We start from the raw sequence: 26,986 nt of genomic DNA, 5'->3' as shown, positions 1-26,986 counted from the left end.
GAGGACTGCAGGTGTTCTACAGTTTCAACAGTCTAAAGGTATGAGAGGACTGCAGGTGTTCTACAGTGTCAACAGTCTGAAGGTATGAGAGGACTGCAGGTGTTCTACAGTGTCAACAGTCTGAAGGTATGAGAGGACTGCAGGTGTTCTACAGTGTCAACAGTCTGAAGGTATGAGAGGACTGCAGGTGTTCTACAGTTTCAACAGTCTGAAGGTATGAGAGGACTGCAGGTGTTCTACAGTTTCAACAGTCTGAAGGTATGAGAGGACTGCAGGTGTTCTACAGTTTCAACAGTCTGAAGGTATGAGAGGACTGCAGGTGTTCTACAGTTTCAACAGTCTGAAGGTATGAGAGGACTGCAGGTGTTCTACAGTGTCAACAGTCTGAAGGTATGAGAGGACTGCAGGTGTTTTACAGTTTCAACAGTCTGAAGGTATGAGAGGACTGCAGGTGTTCTACAGTGTCAACAGTCTGAAGGTACAGTGGGGCAAAAAAGTATTTAGTCAGCCACCAATTGTGCAAGTTCTCCCACTTAAAAAGATGAGAGAGGCCTGTCATTTTCATCATAGGTACACTTTAACTATGACAGACAAAATTAGAAAAAAAAATCCAGAAAATCACATTGTAGGATTTTTAAATACTTTATTTGCAAATTATGGTGGAAAATAAGTATTTGGTCAATAACAAACAAGCAAGATTTCTGGCTCTCACAGACCTGTAACTTCTTCTTTAAGAGGCTCTTCTGTCCTCCACTCGTTACCTGTATTAATGGCACCTGTTTGAACTTGTTATCAGTATAAAAGACACCTGTCCACAACCTCAAACAGTCACACTCCAAACTCCACTATGGCCAAGACCAAAGAGCTGTCAAAGGACACCAGAAACAAAATTGTAGACCTGCACCAGGCTGGGAAGACTGAATCTGCAATAGGTAAGCAGCTTGGTTTGAAGAAATCAACTGTGGGAGCAATTATTAGGAAATGGAAGACATACAAGACCACTGATAATCTCCCTCGATCTGGGGCTCCACGCAAGATCTCACCCCGTGGGGTCAAAATGATCACAAGAACGGTGAGCAAAAATCCCAGAACCACACGGGGGGACCTAGTGAATGACCTGCAGAGAGCTGGGACCAAAGTAACAAAGCCTACCATCAGTAACACACTACGCCGCCAGGGACTCAAATCCTGCAGTGCCAGACGTGTCCCCCTGCTTAAGCTAGTACATGTCCAGGCCCGTCTGAAGTTTGCTAGAGAGCATTTGGATGATCCAGAAGAAGATTGGGAGAATGTCATATGGTCAGATGAAACCAAAATATAACTTTTTGGTAAAAACTCAACTCGTCGTGTTTGGAGGACAAAGAATGCTGAGTTGCATCCAAAGAACACCATACCTACTGTGAAGCATGGGGGTGGAAACATCATGCTTTGGGGCTGTTTTTCTGCAAAGGGACCAGGACGACTGATCCGTGTAAAGGAAAGAATGAATGGGGCCATGTATCATGAGATTTTGAGTGAAAACCTCCTTCCATCAGCAAGGGCATTGAAGATGAAACGTGGCTGGGTCTTTCAGCATGAAAATGATCCCAAACACACCGCCCGGGCAACGAAGGAGTGGCTTCGTAAGAAGCATTTCAAGGTCCTGGAGTGGCCTAGCCAGTCTCCAGATCTCAACCCCATAGAAAATCTTTGGAGGGAGTTGAAAGTCCGTGTTGCCCAGCAACAGCCCCAAAACATCACTGCTCTAGAGGAGATCTGCATGGAGGAATGGGCCAAAATACCAGCAACAGTGTGTGAAAACCTTGTGAAGACTTACAGAAAACGTTTGACCTCTGTCATTGCCAACAAAGGGTATATAATAAAGTATTGAGATAAACTTTTGTTATTGACCAAATACTTATTTTCCACCATAATTTGCAAATAAATTCATAAAAAATCCTACAATGTGATTTTCTGGATTTTCTTTTCTCATTTTGTCTGTCATAGTTGAAGTGTACCTATGATGAAAATTACAGGCCTCTCTCATCTTTTTAAGTGGGAGAACTTGCACAATTGGTGGCTGACTAAATACTTTTTTGCCCCACTGTATGAGAGGACTGCAGGTGTTTTACAGTTTCAACAGTCTGAAGGTATGAGAGGACTGCAGGTGTTCTACAGTGTCAACAGTCTGAAGGTATGAGAGGACTGCAGGTGTTTTACATTGTCAACAGTCTGAAGGTATGAGAGGACTGCAGGTGTTCTACAGTTTCAACAGTCTGAAGGTATGAGAGGACTGCAGGTGTTCTACAGTGTCAACAGTCTGAAGGTATGAGAGGACTGCAGGTGTTCTACAGTGTCAACAGTCTGAAGGTATGAGAGGACTGCAGGTGTTCTACAGTGTCAACAGTCTGAAGGTATGAGAGGACTGCAGGTGTTCTACAGTTTCAACAGTCTGAAGGTATGAGAGGACTGCAGGTGTTCTACAGTTTCAACAGTCTGAAGGTATGAGAGGACTGCAGGTGTTCTACAGTTTCAACAGTCTGAAGGTATGAGAGGACTGCAGGTGTTCTACAGTTTCAACAGTCTGAAGGTATGAGAGGACTGCAGGTGTTCTACAGTTTCAACAGTCTGAAGGTATGAGAGGACTGCAGGTGTTCTACAGTTTCAACAGTCTGAAGGTATGAGAGGACTGCAGGTGTTCTACAGTTTCAACAGTCTGAAGGTATGAGAGGACTGCAGGTGTTCTACAGTGTCAACAGTCTGAAGGTATGAGAGGACTGCAGGTGTTCTACAGTTTCAACAGTCTGAAGGTATGAGAGGACTGCAGGTGTTCTACAGTTTCAACAGTCTGAAGGTATGAGAGGACTGCAGGTGTTCTACAGTTTCAACAGTCTGAAGGTATGAGAGGACTGCAGGTGTTCTACAGTTTCAACAGTCTGAAGGTATGAGAGGACTGCAGGTGTTCTACAGTTTCAACAGTCTGAAGGTATGAGAGGACTGCAGGTGTTCTACAGTTTCAACAGTCTGAAGGTATGAGAGGACTGCAGGTGTTCTACAGTTTCAACAGTCTGAAGGTATGAGAGGACTGCAGGTGTTCTACAGTTTCAACAGTCTGAAGGTATGAGAGGACTGCAGGTGTTCTACAGTTTCAACAGTCTGAAGGTATGAGAGGACTGCAGGTGTTCTACAGTTTCAACAGTCTGAAGGTATGAGAGGACTGCAGGTGTTCTACAGTTTCAACAGTCTGAAGGTATGAGAGGACTGCAGGTGTTTTACAGTGTCAACAGTCTGACTCTGGCTCTGGAGGGAAGGGGTTTTAATAGAGGAGTGAGGAGACACCCCTTTCTGTTTTTCTAACACCCATTGTCACATGTTATAATTATGCAAGCTCAGTAAAGCTCAATCAAGCTTAAATAGATGATACTACCTCTAAAACAAACCTTTTCACCACAATAGATATGCAGCTGTGTGGTTTTCAGCGTTGGTGATAACTGAGACCCACCTTGGCTTTGATCTTTTCCACCTGGTGTTCAACCTCTTCAATATCTTCAGTGTTCTCCAGACGCTCGTACACCACACTGCGTGTCCCTTTAATCAGGTTTAACGGCAGCACGGACATACCATACGCCTGTAGAGAATGAATAACAACATACGTCTCAATAACATAGTACTACACTGACATACCATACACCTGTAGAGAATGAATAACAACATACGTTATAGTAACATAGTACTACACTGACATACCATACACCTGTAGACAATGAATAACAACATACGTCTCAATAACATAGTACTACACTGACATACCATACACCTGTAGAGAATGAATAACAACATACGTCTCAATAACATATTACTACACTGACATACCATACACCTGTAGAGAATGAATAACAACATACGTTATAGTAACATAGTACTACACTGACATACCATACACCTGTAGAGAATGAATAACAACATACGTTATAGTAACATAGTACTACACTGACATACCATACACCTGTAGAGAATGAATAACAACATACGTTATAGTAACATAGTACTACACTGACATACCATACACCTGTAGAGAATGAATAACAACATACGTCTCAATAACATAGTACTACACTGACATACCATACACCTGTAGAGAATGAATAACAACATACGTTATAGTAACATAGTACTACACTGACATACCATACACCTGTAGAGAATGAATAACAACATACGTTACAATAACATAGTACTACACTGACATACCATACACCTGTAGAGAATGAATAATAACATACGTTATAGTAACATAGTACTACACTGACATACCATACACCTGTAGAGAATGAATAATAACATACGTTATAGTAACATAGTACTACACTGACATACCATACACCTGTAGAGAATGAATAACAACATACGTTACAATAACATAGTACTACACTGACATACCATACACCTGTAGAGAATGAATAACAACATACGTTATAGTAACATAGTACTACACTGACATACCATACACCTGTAGAGAATGAATAACAACATACGTCTCAATAACATAGTACTACACTGACATACCATACACCTGTTAAAGAGACAATCAGCAGTTGAAACAATCACAAAGCCCCCCTGTGTCCCGAATGGCACTCCATTATGTATAGTGCACTACTTTTGACCAGGGCCCACAGGGGTGCACTATGTAGGGAATAGGGTGCCATTTGGGACGCAAACATTAAACAGACCGTTTCAATCACATTATTACAGTGGTGTCAAGGCCCTTTAATGTGACTTTAATGTCTGTGAATCTGTAGCACGTGTATGTGAACACACCTACCTCCTACGACCCACACTCCGTGACGCATGAATGTACAGAGTGGAGATGTATAGGGAGCAATAACACAGACACACACAGCTATATCACATTACAGCTGTACCCCTCCGGCTCCATGTCATTCTTTAAATGGTGCAATTCGCAATTGTGCTGCACCGGGCTTATGTGTGAATCTGCAGCCAGCAACCATTTTGTGTGTAGAGAAATGACATGTAGGCTTCTGGGTCGCTCTCTCTCTCTATGCAGCTCCAGACGATATGTACAGCCTAACAGTGCCCCCCAGTGGCAGCACTGAGGAGAGAGGAACGCTCCAGCATTCACAGAGACAATGAATAAACTAATAGAAATTAAAAAAGGACGTTGAGGGCAAGAAATGCCCTTTGAGGGAATAGCTTTTTAAAAACAGCAAATCAGCTGTTATTTGAATAAGGACTGTTGCAACACATCAATAGACAAATTCCTCTTGCTTAAATAAAGAGAGAAAAAGACAGGAAAGAAAGAAGGAAAGAGCAGAAAGAGTGGAAAGAGTCAAAAAGAAAAGGAGAGGTGAGGAAAGGAGAGAAAGGAGAGGAAAGGAGAGGAAAGGAATGGAGAGAAATGAGAGAAAAGGATAGAAAAGGAGAGAAATGAGAGATAAGGAGGGGAAAGGAGAGGAAAGAGGAAAGGACAAAAAAGAGGAAATTAGAGAAAAGGGGAGAGATAAGGAGAGGAAAGGAGAGGAGAGAAAATAGGGGAAAGGAAAGGAAAAGAGGGGAAAGGAGAGAAAAGAGGAAAGGACAAAGAGGAAATGAGAGAAAAGGGGAGAAATGAGAGACAAGGAGAGGAAAGGAGAGGAGAGAAAAGGAGAGGAAAGGAAAAGAGGGGAAAGGACAGAAAAGAGGAAATGAGAGAAAAGGAGAGGAAATGAAAGGAAAATAGGGGAAAGGAAAGGAAAAGAGGAAATGAGAGAAAGGAGAGAAAAGAGAGGAAAGATGAAAGGAAAGGCGAGGAAAGTCGAGGAAAATAGGTAAGAGAGGAAATGAGAGAAAAGAGGAAAGGAGAGGAAAGGAGTAGAAAGGAGAGAAAAGGAGGTAAGAGAGGAAATGAGAGAAAACTAGGTAAGAGAGAAAATGAGAGAAAACAGAGGAAAGGAGGTAAGAGATAAAATGAGAGAAAACAGAGGAAAGGAGGTAAGAGAGGAAAGGGGAGAAAAGAGAGGAAAAGAGAGGAAAAGAGAGAAAAGGGTAGGAAATGATAGAAAATAGGGGAAAGGAGAGAAAAGAGAGAAAGGACTCAGGGTGCTCAGTAGCACATTCAGAGTGTTGCCGGGGCAGAGGTGGGGTGAGGCACCTGACAGGCACAATACAGCTTGAACAACATCAAACATGAGAGGAGAGGGCAATCTCTCTCTCCAATACCCTGCTCAGCGGCCAATCAATACATGTTGACAATAAATGAAGGGCAGGCCAAACACATACACACAAGTACTGCGTGTAAACACCAACCTGGGCGCTGCCATTTTACCAGCTATTTCATAATAAAACAAAAGAGCGTTTTGTGAGATTACACCTTCACCCCGCCAAGAGAGGCTGACCTCGTCTCTCCATTGAAGGTTTCATTCGGAGGCTGAAAAGGGAAATGCTGGATCACTCTGAAGTCCCTTTTCCCTGAAAAACAAACTATTTTACTGGCTGGTGAGTGTTAGGTGACATTAGAGGGAGAGAGCAGGAGAGCATCAGGGGATGAAGGCATGAGGCAGGGCCAGACCTATTATTAGTCCTAGCTTCTTCGGTGGATGGATCTCTGCTAGGGGCTGTGTCGCACCTCCTGCAATGAATCACGGGGCCTCTTAAGGCCGGAGCATGCCCCGAATACCAAACAGCTCGCTCATAAAAGAAGAACCTGTTCACATCCCTAGGAGTGTGTGTGTGTGTGTGTGTGTGTGTGTGTGTGTGTGTGTGTGTGTGTGTGTGTGTGAGAGAGAGAAGCACATCCCTCCGATGTGCTGCCTCCTTAACATGAGAAAAATCCAAACCCAAAGCGACCGACCGACACAGGTGCCTCGACTCGTTTCCTCTCCAGCCCAGAGCTGTAACCCTCTGACATGAGTCACAAGTACAGGAGGGGGGTGGACTTAAACCCATTGGAAAAAAACATGACAAATAACAGAATATACAGAGACACGTTTAGCATAGAAGTGTCTGTAGAGATTGAGAGAGTGCAATTATTGGGCCGGAATCTTAAAGAGAGATATCTGATTGAGGGAGGGAGAGCTATTGAGAAGGGACCGGACCCCAGGCACAAGACACCTCTTTGTCCCCTTCTCTGGTCGCTGTTAGGGCAGGAAAGGGAGAGGGGGGGGTCTCTCTCTTAGGGGAGGAGCGGGAGGGGAGGGTCTCTCTTAGGGGAGGAGCGGGAGGGGGGGGGTCTCTCTTAGGGGAGGAGCGGGAGGGGAGGGTCTCTCTTAGGGGAGGAGTGGGTCTCTCTTAGGGGAAGAGCGGGGGGTCTCTCTTAAGAGAGGAGAGGGGTGGGTCTCTGTTAGGAGAGGAGAGGGGGGGTCTCTGTTAGGAGAGGGGGGGGTCTCTGTTAGGAGAGGAGAGGGGGGTCTCTGTTAGGAGAGGAGAGGGGGGTCTCTGTTAGGAGAGGAGAGGGGGGTCTCTGTTAGGAGAGGAGAGGGGTGGGTCTCTGTTAGGAGAGGAGAGGGGTGGGTCTCTGTTAGGAGAGGAGAGGGGGGGTCTCTGTTAAGAGAGGAGGGGGGGGTCTCTGTTAGGAGAGGAGAGGGGGGGGTCTCTGTTAGGAGAGGAGAGGGGGGGTCTCTGTTAAGAGAGGAGAGGGGGGGGTCTCTGTTAGGAGAGGAGAGGGGGGGTCTCTGTTAGGAGAGGAGAGGGGGGGGTCTCTGTTAGGAGAGGAGAGGGGGGGGGTCTCTGTTAGGAGAGGAGAGGGGGGGGGTCTCTGTTAAGAGAGGAGGGGGGGGTCTCTGTTAGGAGAGGAGGGGGGGGTCTCTGTTAGGAGAGGAGGGGGGGTCTCTGTTAGGAGAGGAGAGGATGGGGGGTATCTCTTTGGAGAGGAGGGGTGGGTCTCTCTTTGGAGAGGAGGGGTGGGTCTCTCTTTGGAGAGGAGGGGGGGGGGGGGTCTCTCTTTGGAGAGGAGGGTTTCTCTTTGGAGAGGAGGGGGGGTCTCTGTTAGGAGAGGAGAGGGGGGGGGGGGGTTCTGTTAGGAAAGGAGAGGGTCTCTTTAAGCGGCCCATGGATTTATTTCCCCCCCCCCCAAGTTTATTGAGCAAAAAATAATAATTATTGGACATACACTAAAAACATCAGGAAATCAGATAGTGATTTTAATTGAAGAAATGTGTTCCCCAGTATTCCCAAGCACAATAGAGAGACACATGGGGTGGTATGCAAATGTAAGCAAGGTTTGAAATTGTTATATTTTAGTCAAACATATTTGTTTGGGTTTCTCGCTGTCACTTTGCCAGCTACAAATGATTAGTAATTATGCTCCGGCCCCCGACCATCCGCTCCAGAAACAAACCGGTCCGAGGCTGAACCTAGGTGATGATCCCTGCGGTAGAATACAGTTAGGAATATAAACAGAAAAAGTTTCAAAGTGACAACCTTCCTGGATGTGTCCCAGAGGGCATCCTCAGTAGTACACTACTGTTGACCACAGCCCTAAATGACCTGGTCAAAAGCAGTGCACTTTATAGGACACCATTTGGGATGCACCCTCCCTCTCTAATTCACCCAGAGGCCCTGGTCTATCCCAGGTCAATTTACTGGCCTCTGATTAGATCCAAGGAAATTAATCTCGTCACCTGGTCTTTCCCCCATCAGCATCTTAACGCCGGCGATTTAAGAGCGAGGGAAGGATGGAAGGAGGGAAGGAGGGGAGAGGAGAGAGGAGGGGGGTGGGGGGCACCAGAGCCATAAGTCACAGTGCTAGCCAGGCTTTTAAATCAAGCCAAAGAAGACTTCAGTGATCAGATGACGCATGAGACTGCAGATTTTCAGACACCATTATCCTTGTAGGGTGACGTTTCCCCCAGAGGATGATCTTGCACTTTCCCCTCTAATGGTTCAGGTTAGGAGTGGGGAACATTAAACTGATCCTTGATCTGTACCTAGAGGAAACCTCACCCCAGAGCCCTCACCCCTCCTTGAGTCAATCGACTTGAGGCTGAGGATGTCCTAATATGGCCACCGTACAGGACTGGGTGAGGCCCACAGGAGGTTGGTGGCACCTTAATTGGGGAGGACGGGCACGTGGTAATTGCTGGAGTGGAATTAGTGGAATGATATCAAATACATCAAAACACATGGTATGATGTCATTCTACTGACTCCGTTCCAGCCATTATTATGAGCCGTCCTCCCCTCAGCAGCCTCCCGTGGTGACGGCCCTCGTCTACTCTGATATGCAACTACCTCAGTCGAACACAGAGTCGGGTAGTCTGGGACTGTGATATACTGCCATACGCATATGGAAATATAATAGTCGCATTAAAAAGTCACTGTGCCGATCATTTTCATTGTAATGTCATCTGAAAGGTGAAATGGAACCCTAAGGCGTATTAAACGAGCACTGATTCACAGAGTGAGTGGTTCGATAAACGGCGTAGCGTTTTCATGGAATTTCCCCAAAAATCTGTCAGAGAAATAAATTAATTTAGGAGAGATACATTTTGGAGTGGTTCAAGTTGAAATGAAATGTAACCTATGAACTATTTTTATGGATTTGGACCTACACCCACAGAATCCAAGTCAAATATTATGAAAGAAGCAACGTAACAGGAGCGTGTGGGTTGTTTACAAGAAGTAGGTGTCAAATTGTGTGTGGTATGTCAATGTGTAGGTATAATACCAGTGGTATGTCACTGTGTAGGTATAATACCAGTGGTATGTCACTGTGAAGGTATAATACCAGTGGTATGTCACTGTGAAGGTATAATACCAGTGGTATGTCACTGTGAAGGTATAATACCAGTGGTATGTCACTGTGTAGGTAGCAGCAGCATAATACCAGTGGTATGTCACTGTGTAGGTAGCAGCAACATAATACCACTGGTATGTCACTGTGTAGGTAGCATCAGCATAATACCAGTGGTATGTCACTGTGTAGGTAGCAGCAACATAATACCACTGGTGTGTCACTGTGTAGGCAGCAGCAACATAATACCAGTGGTATGTCACTGTGTAGGTATAATACCAGTGGTATGTCACTGCGTAGGTAGCAGCAGCATAATACCAGTGGTATGTCACTGTGTGGGTATAATACCAGTGGTATGTCACTGTGTAGGTAGCAGCAACATAATACCACTGGTATGTCACTGTGTAGGTATAATACCAGTGGTGTGTCACTGTGTAGGTAGCAGCAACATAATACCACTGGTATGTCACTGTGTAGGTATAATACCAGTGGTATGTCACTGTGTAGGTATAATACCAGTGGTATGTCACTGTGTAGGTAGCAGCAACATAATACCAGTGGTATGTCACTGTGTAGGTATAATACCAGTGGTATGTCACTGTGTAGGTATAATACCAGTGGTATGTCACTGTGAAGGTAGCAGCAACATAATACCAGTGGTATGTCACTGTGTAGGTAGCAGCAGCATAATACCAGTGGTATGTCACTGTGAAGGTAGCAGCAGCATAATACCAGTGGTATGTCACTGTGTAGGTAGCAGCAACATAATATCGGTGGTATGTCACTGTGTAGGTAGCAGCAACATAATACCAGTGGTGTGTCACTGTGAAGGTAGCAGCAGCATAATACCAGTGGTATGTCACTGTGTAGGTATCAGCAGCATAATACCAGTGGTATGTCACTGTGTAGGTAGCAGCAGTATAATACCAGTGGTATGTCACTGTGTAGGTAGCAGCAACATAATACCAGTGGTGTGTCACTGTGAAGGTAGCAGCAACATAATATCAGTGGTATGTCACTGTGAAGGTAGCAGCAGCATAATACCAGTGGTAGGTCACTGTGTAGGTATAATACCAGAGGTGTGTCACTGTGTAGGTAGCAGCAACATAATACCAGTGGTGTGTCACTGTGAAGGTAGCAGCAACATAATATCAGTGGTATGTCACTGTGAAGGTAGCAGCAGCATAATACCAGTGGTAGGTCACTGTGTAGGTATAATACCAGTGGTATGTCACTGTGTAGGTAGCAGCAACATAAAACCAGTGGTATGTCACTGTGTAGGTAGCAGCAGCATAATACCAGTGGTATGTCACTGTGTAGGTAGCAGCAACATAATACCAGTGGTGTGTCACTGTGTAGGTAGCAGCAACATAATACCAGTGGTATGTCACTGTGTAGGTATAATACCAGTGGTATGTCACTGTGTAGGTAGCAGCAGAATAATACCAGTGGTATGTCACTGTGTAGGTATAATACCAGTGGTATGTCACTGTGTAGGTATAATACCAGTGGTATGTCACTGTGTAGGTAGCAGCAGAATAATACCAGTGGTATGTCACTGTGTAGGTATAATACCAGTGGTATGTCACTGCGTAGGTAGCAGCAGCATAATACCAGTGGTGTGTCACTGTGTAGGTAGCAGCAACATAATACCAGTGGTATGTCACTGTGTAGGTATAATACCAGTGGTATGTCACTGTGTAGGTAGCAGCAGAATAATACCAGTGGTATGTCACTGTGTAGGTAGCAGCAGAATAATACCAGTGGTATGTCACTGTGTAGGTATAATACCAGTGGTATGTCACTGCGTAGGTAGCAGCAGCATAATACCAGTGGTATGTCACTGTGAAGGTAGCAGCAACATAATACCAGTGGTATGTCACTGTGAAGGTAGCAGCAACATAATACCAGTGGTATGTCACTGTGTAGGTAGCAGCAGCATAATACCAGTGGTATGTCACTGTGAAGGTAGCAGCAGCATAATACCAGTGGTATGTCATTGTGTAGGTAGCAGCAACATAATACCAGTGGTATGTCACTGTGTAGGTAGCAGCAACATAATACCAGTGGTATGTCATTGTGTAGGTAGCAGCAACATAATACCAGTGGTATGTCACTGTGTAGGTAGCAGCAACATAATACCAGTGGTATGTCACTGTGAAGGTAGCAGTAACATAATACCAGTGGTATGTCACTGTGAAGGTAGCAGTAACATAATACCAGTGGTATGTCACTGTGAAGGTAGCAGCAACATAATACCAGTGGTGTGTCACTGTGTAGGTAGCAGCAACATAATACCAGTGGTATGTCACTGTGTAGGTATAATACCAGTGGTATGTCACTGTGAAGGTAGCAGCAACATAATACCAGTGGTATGTCACTGTGAAGGTAGCAGCAACATAATACCAGTGATATGTCACTGTGTAGGTATAATACCAGAGGTATGTCACTGTGTAGGTAGCAGCAACATAATACCAGTGGTGTGTCACTGTGTAGGTAGCAGCAGCATAATACCAGTGGTATGTCACTGTGTAGGTATAATACCAGTGGTATGTCACTGTGTAGGTAGCAGCAACATAATACCAGTGGTGTGTCACTGTGAAGGTAGCAGCAACATAATATCAGTGGTATGTCACTGTGAAGGTAGCAGCAGCATAATACCAGTGGTATGTCACTGTGTAGGTATAATACCAGTGGTATGTCACTGTGTAGGTAGCAGCAACATACTACCAGTGGTATGTCACTGTGTAGGTAGCAGCAGCATAATACCAGTGGTATGTCACTGTGTAGGTATAATACCAGTGGTATGTCACTGTGTAGGTAGCAGCAACATAATACCAGTGGTGTGTCACTGTGTAGGTAGCAGCAACATAATACCAGTGGTATGTCACTGTGTAGGTATAATACCAGTGGTATGTCACTGTGTAGGTAGCAGCAGAATAATACCAGTGGTATGTCACTGTGAAGTTAGCAGCAACATAATACCAGTGGTATGTCACTGTGTAGGTATAATACCAGTGGTATGTCACTGTGTAGGTATAATACCAGTGGTATGTCACTGTGTAGGTAGCAGCAGAATAATACCAGTGGTATGTCACTGTGTAGGTAGCAGCAGAATAATACCAGTGGTATGTCACTGTGTAGGTAGCAGCAACATAATACCAGTGGTATGTCACTGTGAAGGTAGCAGCAACATAATACCAGTGGTGTGTCACTGTGTAGGTAGCAGCAACATAATACCAGTGGTATGTCACTGTGAAGTTAGCAGCAACATAATACCAGTGGTATGTCACTGTGTAGGTATAATACCAGTGGTATGTCACTGTGTAGGTAGCAGCAGAATAATACCAGTGGTATGTCACTGTGAAGGTAGCAGCAACATAATACCAGTGGTATGTCACCGTGTAGGTAGCAGCAACATAATACCAGTGGTATGTCACTGTGAAGGTAGCAGCAACATAATACCAGTGGTATGTCACTGTGTAGGTAGCAGCAACATAATACCAGTGGTGTGTCACTGTGAAGGTAGCAGCAGCATAATACCAGTGGTATGTCACTGTGTAGGTATCAGCAGCATAATACCAGTGGTATGTCACTGTGTAGGTAGCAGCAGTATAATACCAGTGGTATGTCACTGTGTAGGTAGCAGCAACATAATACCAGTGGTGTGTCACTGTGAAGGTAGCAGCAACATAATATCAGTGGTATGTCACTGTGAAGGTAGCAGCAGCATAATACCAGTGGTAGGTCACTGTGTAGGTATAATACCAGAGGTGTGTCACTGTGTAGGTAGCAGCAACATAATACCAGTGGTGTGTCACTGTGAAGGTAGCAGCAACATAATATCAGTGTTATGTCACTGTGAAGGTAGCAGCAGCATAATACCAGTGGTAGGTCACTGTGTAGGTATAATACCAGTGGTATGTCACTGTGTAGGTAGCAGCAACATAAAACCAGTGGTATGTCACTGTGTAGGTAGCAGCAGCATAATACCAGTGGTATGTCACTGTGTAGGTAGCAGCAACATAATACCAGTGGTGTGTCACTGTGTAGGTAGCAGCAACATAATACCAGTGGTATGTCACTGTGTAGGTATAATACCAGTGGTATGTCACTGTGTAGGTAGCAGCAGAATAATACCAGTGGTATGTCACTGTGTAGGTATAATACCAGTGGTATGTCACTGTGTAGGTATAATACCAGTGGTATGTCACTGTGTAGGTAGCAGCAGAATAATACCAGTGGTATGTCACTGTGTAGGTATAATACCAGTGGTATGTCACTGCGTAGGTAGCAGCAGCATAATACCAGTGGTGTGTCACTGTGTAGGTAGCAGCAACATAATACCAGTGGTATGTCACTGTGTAGGTATAATACCAGTGGTATGTCACTGTGTAGGTAGCAGCAGAATAATACCAGTGGTATGTCACTGTGTAGGTAGCAGCAGAATAATACCAGTGGTATGTCACTGTGTAGGTATAATACCAGTGGTATGTCACTGCGTAGGTAGCAGCAGCATAATACCAGTGGTATGTCACTGTGAAGGTAGCAGCAACATAATACCAGTGGTATGTCACTGTGAAGGTAGCAGCAACATAATACCAGTGGTATGTCACTGTGTAGGTAGCAGCAGCATAATACCAGTGGTATGTCACTGTGAAGGTAGCAGCAGCATAATACCAGTGGTATGTCATTGTGTAGGTAGCAGCAACATAATACCAGTGGTATGTCACTGTGTAGGTAGCAGCAACATAATACCAGTGGTATGTCATTGTGTAGGTAGCAGCAACATAATACCAGTGGTATGTCACTGTGTAGGTAGCAGCAACATAATACCAGTGGTATGTCACTGTGAAGGTAGCAGTAACATAATACCAGTGGTATGTCACTGTGAAGGTAGCAGTAACATAATACCAGTGGTATGTCACTGTGAAGGTAGCAGCAACATAATACCAGTGGTGTGTCACTGTGTAGGTAGCAGCAACATAATACCAGTGGTATGTCACTGTGTAGGTATAATACCAGTGGTATGTCACTGTGAAGGTAGCAGCAACATAATACCAGTGGTATGTCACTGTGAAGGTAGCAGCAACATAATACCAGTGATATGTCACTGTGTAGGTATAATACCAGAGGTATGTCACTGTGTAGGTAGCAGCAACATAATACCAGTGGTGTGTCACTGTGTAGGTAGCAGCAGCATAATACCAGTGGTATGTCACTGTGTAGGTATAATACCAGTGGTATGTCACTGTGTAGGTAGCAGCAACATAATACCAGTGGTGTGTCACTGTGAAGGTAGCAGCAACATAATATCAGTGGTATGTCACTGTGAAGGTAGCAGCAGCATAATACCAGTGGTATGTCACTGTGTAGGTATAATACCAGTGGTATGTCACTGTGTAGGTAGCAGCAACATACTACCAGTGGTATGTCACTGTGTAGGTAGCAGCAGCATAATACCAGTGGTATGTCACTGTGTAGGTATAATACCAGTGGTATGTCACTGTGTAGGTAGCAGCAACATAATACCAGTGGTGTGTCACTGTGTAGGTAGCAGCAACATAATACCAGTGGTATGTCACTGTGTAGGTATAATACCAGTGGTATGTCACTGTGTAGGTAGCAGCAGAATAATACCAGTGGTATGTCACTGTGAAGTTAGCAGCAACATAATACCAGTGGTATGTCACTGTGTAGGTATAATACCAGTGGTATGTCACTGTGTAGGTATAATACCAGTGGTATGTCACTGTGTAGGTAGCAGCAGAATAATACCAGTGGTATGTCACTGTGTAGGTAGCAGCAGAATAATACCAGTGGTATGTCACTGTGTAGGTAGCAGCAACATAATACCAGTGGTATGTCACTGTGAAGGTAGCAGCAACATAATACCAGTGGTGTGTCACTGTGTAGGTAGCAGCAACATAATACCAGTGGTATGTCACTGTGAAGTTAGCAGCAACATAATACCAGTGGTATGTCACTGTGTAGGTATAATACCAGTGGTATGTCACTGTGTAGGTAGCAGCAGAATAATACCAGTGGTATGTCACTGTGAAGGTAGCAGCAACATAATACCAGTGGTATGTCACCGTGTAGGTAGCAGCAACATAATACCAGTGGTATGTCACTGTGAAGGTAGCAGCAACATAATACCAGTGGTATGTCACTGTGAAGGTAGCAGCAACATAATACCAGTGATATGTCACTGTGAAGGTAGCAGCAACATAATACCAGTGGTATGTCACTGAAAGTAGCAGCAACATAATACCAGTGGTATTTCACTGTGTAGGTAGCAGCAACATAATACCAGTGGTATGTCACTGTGTAGGTAGCAGCAACATAATACCAGTGGTATGTCACTGTGTAGGTAGCAGCAACATAATACCAGTGGTATGTCACTGTGTAGGTAGCAGCAACATAATACCAGTGGTATGTCACTGTGAAGGTAGCAGCAACATAATACCAGTGGTATGTCACTGTGTAGGTAGCAGCAACATAATACCAGTGGTATGTCACTGTGTAGGTAGCAGCAACATAATACCAGTGGTATGTCACTGTGTAGGTAGCAGCAACATAATACCAGTGGTATGTCACTGTGTAGGTAGCAGCAGCATAATACCAGTGGTATGTCACTGTGAAGGTAGCAGCAACATAATACCAGTGGTATGTCACTGTGAAGGTAGCAGAAACATAATACCAGTGGTATGTCACTGTGAAGGTAGCAGCAACATAATACCAGTCTACTAAGGTGAGAGGCAGACTCACTCAGCCTACGTCCCAAATGGGACCCTATTTCCTACATACACAGTGTATGGGCCCTGGTCAAAAGTAGCGCACTATATAGGAGAACAGGAATAGAACATTGATGGTTTTGATTATCATGGTTAAAAGACTACACTAATGCCGTCACCATCCTTTTCATGGGTTTGATACAGTGTGAGACGTGTTTTTATCGGACATGAAAAGTCTGTATCCTTCATGTCATTGACATGGTACAGAACAGAACATAGGCTAGTGATCTGGGATCAGGTACAGAACATAACAGAGAGGCAAGTTATCTAGGATCAGGTACAGAACATAAGAGAGACGAGTGATCTAGGATCAGGTACAGAACAGAGGCTAGTGATCTGGGATCAGGTACAGAACAGAACAGAGAGGCAAGTTATCTAGGATCAGGTACAGAACATAAGAGAGACGAGTGATCTAGGATCAGGTACAGAACAGAGGCTAGTGATCTGGGATCAGGTACAGAACAGAACAGAGAGGCAAGTTATCTAGGATCAGGTACAGAACATAAGAGAGACGAGTGATCTAGGATCAGGTACATAACATAACAGAGAGGCTTGTGATCTGGGATCAGGTACAGAACAGAACAGAGAGGCAAGTGATCTAGGATCAGGTACATAACATAACAGAGAGGCTTGTGATCTGGGATCAGGTACAGAACATAACAGAGAGGCTAGTTGTCTAGAATCAGGTACAGAACAGAGGCTAGTGATCTGGGATCAGGTACAGAACAGAACAGAGAAGCTAGTTATCTAGGATCAGGTACAGAACAGAACAGAGATGCTAGTTATCTAGGATCAGGTGCCTATCTCACTTATTCATTATGATCTAAGAGGCTTAACTGATCCTAGATTAGCCCTCCTACTCTGAGATGCCTTGTGGATAAAGACCCGGGTCCCCCCTGTCCATATAATCTTGTTCATTATGATCTAAAAGGCTGATCCTAGATCAGCACTCCTACTCTGAGACACAGTGAATACGTTCTCTGGCCTCTAACCAGTAAAGATCCACATAATAGGTGATAGCTCCATTCTGCATCTGCTGTGGTCAAATATTAATTGGCTCCCACCTCAGAAAGTGTTGTGTTGGCCGAAAAACACTCTTGTGAAGGTTAAACTTGCTTACTCTTGAATTTAGTTAAAGTGCATCCACCAGTCTGGGACTGGGCTATAGCAGAGAGAGGAGAGAGAGCTGCTCTGTTAGGGAGTTACATAGGACAGTATATATACACCCTGGGCTGTAGCAGAGAGAGGGCTGAGAGCTGCTCTATTAGGGAGTTACATAGGACAGTATATATACACCCTGGGCTGTAGCAGAGAGAGGGCTGAGAGCTGCTCTATTAGGGAGTTACATAGGACAGTTTATATACACCCTGGGCTGTAGCAGAGAGAGTAGAGAGAGCTGCTCTGTTAGGGAGTTACATAGGACAGTTTATATACACACTGGGCTGTAGCAGAGAGAGAGCTGCTCTGTTAAGGAGTTACATAGGACCGTTTATATACACCCTGGGCTGTAGCAGAGAGAGGAGAGAGAGCTGCTCTGTTAGGGAGTTACATAGGACAGTTTATATACACACTGGGCTGTAGCAGAGAGAGAGCTGCTCTATTAGGGAGTTACATAGGACAGTTTATATACACCCTGGGCTGTAGCAGAGAGAGAGAGAGAGCTGCTCTGTTAGGGAGTTACATAGGACAGTTTATATACACCCTAGGCTGTAGCAGAGAGAGGAGAGAGAGGAGAGAGAGAGCGAGAGAGAGCAGCCCAACAGTGTTAGGGAGTTATCTAGGACAGTATATATATACCCTAGGCTGTAGCAGAAAGAGGAGAGAGAGAGCGAGAGAGAGCAGCCCAGCAGTGTTAGGGAGTTATCTAGGACAGTATATATGCACCCTGGGCTGGGCCGGTTGTTTGAATTAAGGGGGAGTGGCCACCTCGGCACAAAGACAAGTGATAAATAAACCCTGCAGAGTCATGGAGGATACGGGACCTGTCACTTAGGTTCCATTAGGTTAATCATGCAGAATAATAACACACAGCTGCAGTGATAAATCACATAGACCCTGAAGAAACACAGAGAGGCTGTGGTGAGGACTGGAGGCTGGGCTGGAGAGGGAGAGAGGACTACAGTATGTAGAGACCAGGGTGAGAGGAGAGGGGACTCCAGTATGTAGAGACCAGGGTGAGAGGAGAGAGAGAGAGGACTCCAGTATGGAGAGACCTGGGTGAGAGGAGAGGGAGAGAGGACTCCAGTATGGAGAGACCAGGGTGAGAGGAGAGGGAGAGGGGACTCCAGTATGGAGAGACCAGGGTGAGAGGAGAGAGAGAGAGGACTCCAGTATGGAGAGACCTGGGTGAGAGGAGAGGGAGAGAGGACTCCAGTATGGAGAGACCATGGTGAGAGGAGAGGGAGAGGGGACTCCAGTATGGAGAGACCAGGGTGAGAGGAGAGAGAGAGAGGACTCCAGTATGGAGAGACCTGGGTGAGAGGAGAGGGAGAGAGGACTCCAGTATGGAGAGACCTGGGTGAGAGGAGAGGGGACTACAGTATGTAGAGACCAGGGTGAGAGGAGAGAGAGAGAGAGGACTCCAGTATGGAGAGACCTGGGTGAGAGGAGAGGGAGAGAGGACTCCAGTATGGAGAGACCAGGGTGAGAGGAGAGGGGACTCCAGTATGGAGAGACCAGGGTGAGAAGAGAGGGAGAGAGGACTCCAGTATGGAGAGACCAGGGTGAGAGGAGAGGGAGAGAGGACTCCAGTATGGAGAGACCAGGGTGAGAGGAGAGGGAGAGAGGACTCCAGTATGGAGAGACCAGGGTGAGAGGAGAGAGAGAGAGGACTCCAGTATGGAGAGACCTGGGTGAGAGGAGAGGGAGAGAGGACTCCAGTATGGAGAGACCAGGGTGAGAGGAGAGGGAGAGAGGACTCCAGTATGGAGAGACCTGGGTGAGAGGAGAGGGAGAGAGGACTCCAGTATGGAGAGACCAGGGTGAGAGGAGAGGGAGAGAGGACTCCAGTATGGAGAGACCAGGGTGAGAGGAGAGGGAGAGAGGACTCCAGTATGGAGAGACCAGGGTGAGAGGAGAGGGAGAGAGGACTCCAGTATGGAGAGACCAGGGTGAGAGGAGTGAAGGAGAGTAGGGGATTATGCAGCATTCTCTCCCTACGAACAGAGGGGAGAGAGAAGAGAGGGTGAACATAGGATAAAAGAGGATAAAAGAGTGTGTGATACAGAGAGAGACAGAGAGAAATAGAGATGGAATGAAAGAGAGAACTCCCAGCCTCTGATTTGTCTCCCACAAAGAAGCCTATTTGTGTGATTGACTCAGCATCACAACACAGCACATCAAAACACAAAGCTTGCTGGGAGACTTGATTTCCTGCAGGCCTATCTCACCAAGCCCCTTTAACAACATGGGGTCAACCCAGCAAAGCTGGAAAGACCAGCAACGTCTGCATCCCAAATCACACCGTAGTCACTACTCAGTGTATGACTTAGGGCACTATTTTGGGTTCTAGTCAAAGTGCACTATATAGGGAATGAGGTGCCATTTGGAACGCAAGCAACATCTCTATCCTCCAGAAGCTCCCACATGGCACAGCGGTCTAAGGCACTGCAGCTCAGCGGTCTAAGGCACTGCAGCTCAGCGGTCTAAGGCACTGCAGCTCAGCGGTCTAAGGCTCTGCAGCTCAGCGGTCTAAGGCACTGCAGCTCAGCGGTCTAAGGCTCTGCAGCTCAGCGGTCTAAGGCTCTGCAGGTCAGCGGTCTAAGGCACTGCAGGTCAGCGGTCTAAGGCACTGCAGCTCAGCGGTCTAAGGCACTGCAGCTCAGCGGTCTAAGGCTCTGCAGCTCAGCGGTCTAAGGCACTGCAGCTCAGCGGTCTAAGGCACTGCAGCTCAGCGGTCTAAGGCACTGCAGCTCAGCGGTCTAAGGCCCTGCAGCTCAGCGGTCTAATGCACTGCAGGTCAGCGGTCTAAGGCACTGCAGCTCAGTGCTAGAGGCGTCACTACAAACCCTGGTTTGATTCCAGGCCGTATCACAACCGGCCGTGACTGGGAGTCCCATAGGGCGGCGCACAATTGGCCCAGCGTCGTCCGGGGTAGGGTTTGGCCGGTGTAGGCCGTCATTGTAAATAATAATTTGTTCTTAACTGACTTTAATAGTTAAATAAAGGTTAAATTAAAAGAAGTGGCCAGTGTAATTATCCACTCTTTAAAGAAGGACTGTAGAAAGCAAAGTGAAGCAGAGAGAACAGAACAGTGGGGTGAAATCCATGCTGAGCAGGATTATACATCCTTAAAGAGAGAGAGGCTCTCTAGAAACTCATATGTGATTGTGTATTGTTTATACAAAGAGGCCTGGTCTGCTTCAAATGGAGGACGACATGTCATTTCTTGAATAACAGCATTAAAGGCATTATGTATGTGTGTGTGTGTATGTGTATGTGTATGTGTATGTGTGTGTGTGTGTGTGTGTGTGTGTGTGTGTGTGTGTGTGTGTGTGTGTAGAAACGCACATCCCACCTGAGGATCTGTCTATTTCCTGTGTTTGAGGGGAGCAAAATCCACTTGTCACTTAAATCTCGATGGATTGATTGCTTTCCTTTTACTCCTGCGACTCTTTCATACCCGTCGTGCATGTCGTTTTCCCCCGTTAACATTACGACCGTGGAAATGTTTGTAATGACCTGTCAAACACACCTAGTAATGGCTGTAATGGGCTGAATGGGATACATTGTCTTTCTGTTGATTCTATAAGAACGCTTATGCTTCCTCTTGGGATTTAACGCACCATCTTGACACTGACTGTACGTCACAAGAAAGAGAACTGAACTTTATTTTGATGAGTGTTCATTTAAAAAAAAAAAAGTGAATTGAAAAAAGGTATAATTTAATACAGTTGGAATGTTTACAAATTAGATGCGCTGAAATGAAAGCAAGTTCCAAAAATGAAAACTGTGATGAGTGATATTATATCTGATCTCACAAACAATTTAAAGTATGTTTAGATCGGTGTAATAGCCAAGCATTTTATTTTAAATCCCATGGGTATCTTCCTTGACATACTTATTAAATAATGCATGAGAACGTGACAACAGTAATGAATGAGGCAGTCTAGACAGCGCAGGTGAGCGCAGGTAGAGCAGACAGAGCTGTTGTTTGTGGGTGCAGCCTAGCTCCACCCCGTTATGTTAAATTATTAATATATGCAAATACACCTGGTGCATTTATGCAAATATGACACATATAACTGTCTTTAATTTAACATTTTTGTGGTGGAAATTACAGATATGTCACATTCTGACCATAGTTCTTGTGTGTTGTGCTTGTTTTAGTGTTGGTCAGGACGTGAGCTGGGTGGGCATTCTATGTTGTGTGTCTAGTTTGTTTGTTTCTATGTTTGGCCTAATATGGTTCTCAATCAGAGGCAGATGTTTTGTGTTGTCTCTGATTGGGAATCATATATAGTTGGCTTGTTTTGTGTTGGGATTTGGTGGGTGGTTGTTTCCTGTCTTTGTGTTTCTCTGCACCAGCTAGGACTGTATCGGTTTGCCACGTTTGTTATTTTGTTATTTGTAAGTGTTCACGTTTTCGTCTCGTCTATTAAATCATGTTGAACACGAGCTACGCTGCGTCTTGGTCCGATCCCTGCTACACCTCCTCTTCAGACGAAGAGGAGGAAGGCTGCCGTTACAAGATACAATAAGAAAATATATAAATATATGAGTGCATTCTAAGAAAAAAAGAAGACATTTGACAAAAGTTACAATAAATTGAATATCTAAAATCCCACCAAAATCCATGAACTTCATTCATTATTTGTCTGCACCCACCAGTAAAGTATTTTATGTTCTATAATTCAGTCAATATCTGCTGTATTGTAACTATTCTAAGTGTGGAGTATCTTCAAACGCTACACTCGTATTAACATCTGCGAACCATGTGTATGTGACAAATAAAATTTGATTTGATTGGAACTGTTGCTTTTACTAGAACTGTTATTAAAACTATTTGATGACCGTTTCTAGTGTATGTACAGTTGAAGTTGGAAGTTTACATACACCTTAGCCAAATCACTCAATTACACTCAATTAGTATTTGGTAGCATTGCCTTTAAATTGTTCATCTTGGGTCAAATGTTTCAGGTAGCCTTCCACATGCTTCCCACAATAAGTTGGGTGAATTTTGGCCCATTCCTCCTTGCTCGCACATGCTTTTTCAGTTCTGCCCACAGATTTTCTACAGGATTTGAGGTCAGGGCTTTGTGATGGCCTCTCCAATATCTTGACTTTGTTGTCCTTAAGCAATTTTGCCACAACTTTGGAAGTATGCTTGGGGTCATTGTCCATTTGGAAGATCCATTTGCGACCAAGCTTTAACTTCTTGACTGATGTCTTGAGATGTTGCTTCAATATATCCACATAATTTCCCTTCCTCATGATGACATCTATTTTGTGAAGAGCACCAGTCCCTCCTGCAGCAAAGCACCACAACAACATGATGCTGCCACCCCCGTGCTTCACGGTTAGGATGGTGTTCTTCAGCTTGCAAGCCTCCCCCTTTTTCCTCCAAACATAACAATGGTCATTATGGCCAAACAGTTCTATTTTTGTTTCATCAGACCTGAGGACATTTCTCCAAAAAGTACGATCTTTGTCCCCATGTGCAGTTGAAAACCGTAGTCTGGCTTTTTTATGGCGGTTTTGGAGCAGTGGCTTCTTCCTTGCTGAGCAGGTTATGTTGATATAGGACTCGTTATACTGTGGATATAGATACTTTTGTACCCGTTTCCTCCAGTATCTTCACAAGCTCCTTTGCTGTTGTTCTGGGATTGAATTGCACTTCATGTCTAGGAGACAGAACGCGTCTCCATCCTGAGCGGTATGACAGCTGCGTGGTCCCATGGTGTTTATACTTGCGTACTATTGTTTGTAGTACGCAAACACCTTCAGGTGTCTGCAATTTTCCCATGATGTCAAGCAAAGATGCACTGAGTTTGAAGGTAGGCCTTGAAATACATCCACAGGTACACCTCCAATTGACTCAAATTATGTCAATTAGCCTATCAGAAGCTTTTAAAGCCATGACATCATTTTCTGGAATTTTCCAAGCTGTTTAAAGGCACAGTCAACTTAGTGTATGTAAACTTCTGACCCACTGGAATTGTGATGCAGGGAATTATAAGTGAAATAATCTGTCTGTAAATAGTTGTCAGAAAAATTACTTGTGTCATGCACGAAGTAGATGTCCTAACCGACTTGCCAAAACTATAGTTTGTTAACAAGACATTTGTGGAGTGCTTGAAAAACGAGTTTTAATGATTCCAACTTAAGTATATGTAAACTTCCGTACGTACGTGTGTGTGTGTGTTGCTCCCCTCTCCCACTGACACCACCACCCCACCCCCTCCAGACATGTTCAGTTCACAGACTAGGTACCATGATAGCAGCCATGAAAAATAGACAACATTAAGGAGTGTTAGGGCACAGTCAATTTCTCTTATCTGGTAGAAAAACCTGGGACAGCTACAGTATGCTGAGGGAATCAAAATACAGGCCTATATTAAATGGCCCCTGAGCCTGACATGTATAAATAGGGGGCGAACAAGTGCGACGGCGGAGCGTGCATATACATCACGTCAAAAGCCCCCAGCACTCTCAGGTGAAAGAGGACGGCGAATGTGAGTGATTGAATGCCACAGCCCTAGAATCACAAAGCATTACTAATACTGAAAGGCCACTCAATCACTGAGAGCATCTGTAGGTCTCTAAGATGCTGTGATTCATACATGTTCTCTCTTCTCTAACACGTCTCTAACTAAATTCACTGAACCGAATATTTAGTCAAATAGATAGTGTTCACCTTAGGCTAAGACTACACTGTAGTAGTACTAGTAGTACTAGTAGTACTAGCAGCAGTAGTGGTTGCAGGGATGTACATTTCTTAAGTAAAAATACTTTAAAGTACTACTAGTTTTTTTTGGTATCTGTACTTTACTATTTATATTTTTGACAACTTTTACTTTTACTTCACTACATTCCTAAAGAAAATTATGTACGTTTTACTCCATACATTTTCCCTGACACCCAAAAGTACTCGTTATATTTTGAATGCTTAGCAGGACAGTAAAATGGTCTGACTCACACACGTATCAAGAGAACATTCCTGGTCATCCATACTGCCTCTGATCTGGCGGACTCACTAAACAAAAATGCTTCGCTTGAAAATGATGTCTGAGTGTTGGAGATAGCCCCTGGCTATGCGTAATTTAAAAAAACAAGACAATGCTTAAATATATTTTAGCAATTACATTTACTTTTGATACATAAGTATATTTAAAACCAAATACTTTAAGACTTTTACTTTACTTAGCATTTTACTGGGTGACGTTCACTTTAACTTGAGTCATTTTCCATTAAGGTATCTTTACTTTTACTCAAGTATGACAATTTGGTACTTTTCCACCACTGAGTGGTGGTGGTGGTAGTGGTAGTGGTGGTGGTAGTAGTATTGGTGGTGTGAGTGGTAGAAGTAGTGGTGGTGGTAGTAGTAGTAGTGGTGGTAGTAGTTGTAGTAGTAGTACTGGTAGTGGTAGTACTGGTAATAATAGTAGTAGTAGTGGTAGTAGCAGTAGTAGTAGTAGTACTGGTAGTGGTAATGGTGGTAGTAGTAGTGGTAATGGTATTAGTACCATGGTGGTGGTGGTGGTAGTGGTGGTAGTAGTGGTTCACTACTACCACCACTACCACCACCACCACCATTACCCCTACTAGTAGTAATGGTAGTGGTAGTAGTGGTGGTAGTAGTGGTAGTATTAGTGGTGGTAGTGGTGGTAGTATTAGTGGTGGTAGTGGTGGTAGTGGTAGTAGTAGTGGTGGTGGTGGTAGTAGTATTAGTGGTAATGGTAATGGTAGCACTAGTGGTAGTAGTGGTAATGGAAGTAGTAGTAGTCGTAGTAGTGGTAATGGTAGTAGTGGTGGTAGTAGTAGTGGTAGTAGTAGTCGTAGTAGTGGTAATGGTAGTAGTGGTGGTAGTAGTAGTGGTAGTAGTAGTCGTAGTAGTGGTAATGGTAGTAGTGGTGGTAGTAGTAGTGGTAATGTTAGCACTAGTGGTAGTAGTGGTAATGGAAGTAGTAGTAGTAGTAGTAGTCGTAGTAGTGGTAATGGTAGTAGTGGTGGTAGTAGTAGTGGTAATGTTAGCACTAGTGGTAGTAGTGGTAATGGAAGTAGTAGTAGTAGTAGTAGTCGTAGTAGTGGTAGTGGTAATGGTAGTAGTGGTGGTAGTAGTAGTGGTAATGTTAGCACTAGTGGTAGTAGTGGTAATGGAAGTAGTAGTAGTAGTAGTAGTCGTAGTAGTGGTAATGGTAGTAGTGGTGGTAGTAGTAGTGGTAATGTTAGCACTAGTGGTAGTAGTAGTAGTGGTAGTGGTAATGGTAGTAGTGGTGGTGGTAATGGTAGAGGTAATGGTAGTATTAGTGGTAGTAGTAATAGAAGTAGTAGTAGCATTAGTGGTAGTAGTAGTGGTAGTAGTAGTAGTAGCAGTAGTGGTAATGGTAGTTGCAGTAGTAGTGGTAGTAGTAGTAGTGGTAGTAGTCGTAGTAGTAGCAGTAGTAGAAGCAGTGGTAGTTGTAGTAGAAGCAGTGGTAGTAGTAGTAGTAGTAGAAGCAGTGGTAGTAGTTGTAGTAGTAGTAGCAGTAGAAGCAGTGGTAGTAGTAGTAGTAGTAGTAGAAATACTGATGTGTTCTAAATATTTCACTTCAAAACTGTACCCTTTCCAATCCTGTGTAGTTCAGTTGGTTAGAATGTGGCGTTAGCAACACCAAGGTCATGGGTTTCAGCCTACATACATGACTGAACAGACAGGGAGGTCATGTCCCTTTAAGCCACTGGACCGGTAACACTTGGAACCTTTCCCCTTGGAAGATTAGATTATTTTATGTGCGGTTATGGCCCTCTCGAGCCACATGCAAATCAATGAAGTGACAGCGGCCATCGGCCACCCGTCGAAGGTCCCTGGTCCCCACTCACTCACCCTGTAAGTGATCCCTGCCAAGACACACACAATGTAAGTGATCAAAACACACACACACACAAACACACACACACACACAGACTCACCGTGTAAGTGATCACTGCCAGCATGCCAATCAAGGTCAAGGAGCTGATGGAGAAAGACAGGGCTGGTACACCATCTGTAGGGGAGGGAGAGGGAGAGAGAAAGAGAGAGGGAGGGAGAAAGAAAAGCAAGAGAGATAAAAGGAGAGAGAAGAGAGGGAGAGAGAGAGAAATAGAAGGGAGGGAGAGAGAGAGAGAGAGAAAGAGAAAGAGAGAGAAATAGAAGGGAGGGAGAGAGAGAGAGAGAAAGAGAAAGAGAGAGAAATAGAAGGGAGGGAGAGAGAGAGAGAGAGAGAGAGAGAGAGAGAGAGAGAGAGAGAGAGAGAGAGAGAGAGAGAGAGAGAGAGAGAGAGAGAGAGAGAGAGAGAGAGAAAGAG

General features: G+C 44.6%; 1 protein-coding gene across 2 annotated transcripts in view; it reads right to left on the bottom strand.

Annotated features, from left to right (window-relative positions):
- Nucleotides 1-26,986, bottom strand: part of lmbrd1 (LMBR1 domain containing 1) — a 189,337-nt gene that overhangs the window by 80,123 nt on the left and 82,228 nt on the right. For both annotated transcript variants that reach the window (XM_071394464.1, XM_071394465.1), the window contains exons 7-8: nt 26,613-26,686; nt 3,482-3,607 (exon numbers count right to left, since the gene is read on the bottom strand). In XM_071394464.1, the coding sequence (XP_071250565.1) occupies nt 3,482-3,607; nt 26,613-26,686 (200 nt within the window). The remainder of the gene's footprint in view (nt 1-3,481; nt 3,608-26,612; nt 26,687-26,986) is intronic.

This window comes from Salvelinus alpinus, chromosome 3 (genome assembly GCF_045679555.1).
Source record: "Salvelinus alpinus chromosome 3, SLU_Salpinus.1, whole genome shotgun sequence".
In the NCBI taxonomy this organism is placed as follows: domain Eukaryota; kingdom Metazoa; phylum Chordata; class Actinopteri; order Salmoniformes; family Salmonidae; genus Salvelinus; species Salvelinus alpinus.
The sequence above is the reverse complement of the archived record's forward strand: the minus strand, read 5'-3'. Positions and strand labels throughout refer to the sequence as shown.